Raw genomic sequence first — 2720 nt, 5'->3', positions numbered from 1 at the left:
GCTAGATTCATTATCATTGTCACTTGCAATTTTTTTCATTGCCCCAACATTTCTATCACAATTTTTTATCTTCGTTAAGAATTTCAATTTTGCGTGAAAGATTGAACAACTGGCAATGCCATTAAGATCGAACGTAACCAAGTGTTCATTTTTGCATAAATATTTTTCTTACTATTCTTAGAAATTACTATTTTCAATAATAATACCCCTATTCTTAATATTCTTAGAAATTACTATTTTCAATAATAATACCCTAACTCAACTATTGAGTTGTACATAATATTATCTGAGGCAACTACCCAAAGTAAAGATGTACATGTCTACGTGCACTACAATATATCATGTCAAGAGTTCATATTTTCATTTTTAGCTAATGACTCATATTATGATGGTTGGACAATCATAGTCAAAAAATTTATCTTGCGAGACAACATTCTTAAAATTGCAATTGATGCATGGACATATTGTTGTCTATTACACAAAGATTGGCTTCTATTGTACTCATACTACAACATTTTGAGGGACATCAATCACTACAATTGTTGATAAATATATTCTTAAATATAACACATAATAATCTATTGAATGTAATGAATATGATAAATTAATCATCCTCATACACGGTAAAAATATTTTGCAAAGCTTGTCGATTTAAATTAAAAGTTTCATCTATTTATATTCACTTTTTCCCCACATTTCAAGATCAACTCAATTGTATTCTAAATATTAACTCCTAACAAAAGAAATGTTCATTTCTTCCTACTTTTGTCCGCCTTCTAATATATTGTCCAAAGTTTGTTTCTTCCAACTTTTGCCCACCTTTCATTATATTGTCCAAAACATATCTTACTATCGACGTAACCATTGCACCTTATTGGGGTGCAAGTGCTAGTATTTAGAAATCTCTCATAAATTTCTACTTAATATTTAAAAGAATCAAAGATTACGAAAAGGATCTTTCTTTTGAAAAATGTTAGGTTTTGTCATATGTAAAATATGAGAAAAATGAGAAGATAAACATAAAAATCCTACATAAATTATTAAAGAATTTTTTTTTTAAAAGTACATCCAAGGTAAAATAGTTCTTTTGCTTTGACCAGATCATTTTGATCATGTTACATCCATTTGTACATGGTTGATAGAAAGAAATAGATAGTCAATCTCATATAAGTAAATCAAATTAAATATATCAAATACCAAATAGATATATATTAACCAAAAAATGTTCTATTTTATTTCAAAAATTACTTTGAACAAGAAAATCAACATAAAATAAAATTAAAAAATTATGCATCTAATTATAAAAAATATATTGTATTTTATCAAATAAATTTTTTTTTAAACAAAATTCTAAGATTTAATAATTTGAATATGTTAAAGACTAAAATCTAGATGCAAAACTAGCTTTCAATTCTAATTTATTTATTTATTTTGGAAGTAAATCATTTCATATTAAAAAAATTAAATGATTAGTAAATTAAATATATCAAATATCAAATAAATATATATTAACTAAAAAATATTCTATTTTATTTTAAAAATCATTTTTAACAAGAAAATCAAAATAAAATAAAAAAATTAATTTAAAAAAAAACATTGCATTTTATCAAATAAAATTATTTTTAAACAAATTTTTGTGAAATTTTTATTGCTTTTCTATTTAACCCTTCGTCTGTAAGATGATATAAATAGTGGATCTGCACGAAAACAATGGCGTAGCAGCAATCCCTAAAAAGCAACGATATCCAAATAAAATCCATAAACTTTCAAAGATAATACTGAATATTACAATTTTTAAACAGTCACATCCACCAAATATTTAATCTAGAACATTTTTCTTAATATAGTTAAGACTTCCAGATAAACCTGAGAGCAAAAATTTATCAGTCGATCACAACAAACAAACAAACATATCATCAAACTTATAAATACCCAATACTGGATTCACTCCAATACAACCATCTCTCCGAAACTAAGAGTAATCAGTTAAGATCTCTCCAAAAGCTTTCAGAATGAAGCTCTTGTATTCAGTTGTAGTTTTACTGTTGTTTCACATTTCCAGTGCTCAAAACCATGATGATTTTTTGCAACCTCACAATACAGAAAGAGCCCAAGTGGGAGTGGCGCCCCTTAAATGGAGTAAGAAACTGGAGGACTACGCAGAGAATTATATCAATACTCGCAGAGGGGATTGTGGTCTTGTGCACTCTGGAGGGCCCTATGGGGAAAATCTCTTCTGGGGCTCTTCCAATGATTTCACTAACAAAGCTGCAGTTTCAGAATGGATTGATGAGAAACGGTTTTATAACTATGCTACTAATGAATGTAATGTGGGGCAACAATGTGGGCATTATACACAAGTAGTGTGGAGAAAATCTACTGATGTTGGGTGTGCTCGTCTGCTTTGTGATGGAAACCAGGGTGTTCTTATTATTTGCAGTTATGATCCTCCTGGCAACTACATTGGCGAAAGCCCATATTGAGGTCACTTGTTTGGTATTTTGAGGTGTCTGTGGTGTTGGTTTGAGGGAATTTTCAAAAAATAAAGTTTCTTTCATCCAGGTTTCATTAGTCCAAGGGGTGAAGAAACTATTCTAGTTCTGTAATAAAGGGGTTTTTTGAATATATGGATTGGAATTTCAAGCCATTTGGTGCTGGGATTTTTGAAATTCTTTCCTCATTTTTATTTGTTTAGGAAGATGTTTGAGATGGTAGAACTT

General features: G+C 28.8%; 1 protein-coding gene across 1 annotated transcript; it reads left to right on the top strand.

Moving 5' to 3' along the window:
• Window positions 1–2012: 2012 nt before the first annotated feature.
• On the top strand, window positions 2013–2483 carry LOC131058230 (pathogenesis-related protein PRB1-2-like). The gene has a single exon (XM_057992139.1). The coding sequence runs from the start codon at window positions 2013–2015 to the stop codon at window positions 2481–2483; it is 471 nt and encodes a 156-aa protein (XP_057848122.1).
• The last annotated feature ends 237 nt before the right edge of the window (window positions 2484–2720 follow it).

The sequence above is a fragment of the Cryptomeria japonica genome, chromosome 9, assembly GCF_030272615.1.
Source record: "Cryptomeria japonica chromosome 9, Sugi_1.0, whole genome shotgun sequence".
Classification (NCBI taxonomy): Eukaryota; Viridiplantae; Streptophyta; class Pinopsida; order Cupressales; family Cupressaceae; genus Cryptomeria; species Cryptomeria japonica.
Note: the sequence above shows the minus strand (reverse complement) of the source record. Positions and strands in the feature narration are given on the sequence as shown.

What these genes read in the sequence shown, in the direction of transcription:
- LOC131058230 (XM_057992139.1), top strand. Translation starts at nt 2,013, where the DNA reads ATGAAGCTCTTGTATTCAGTTGTAGTTTTACTGTTGTTTCACATTTCC.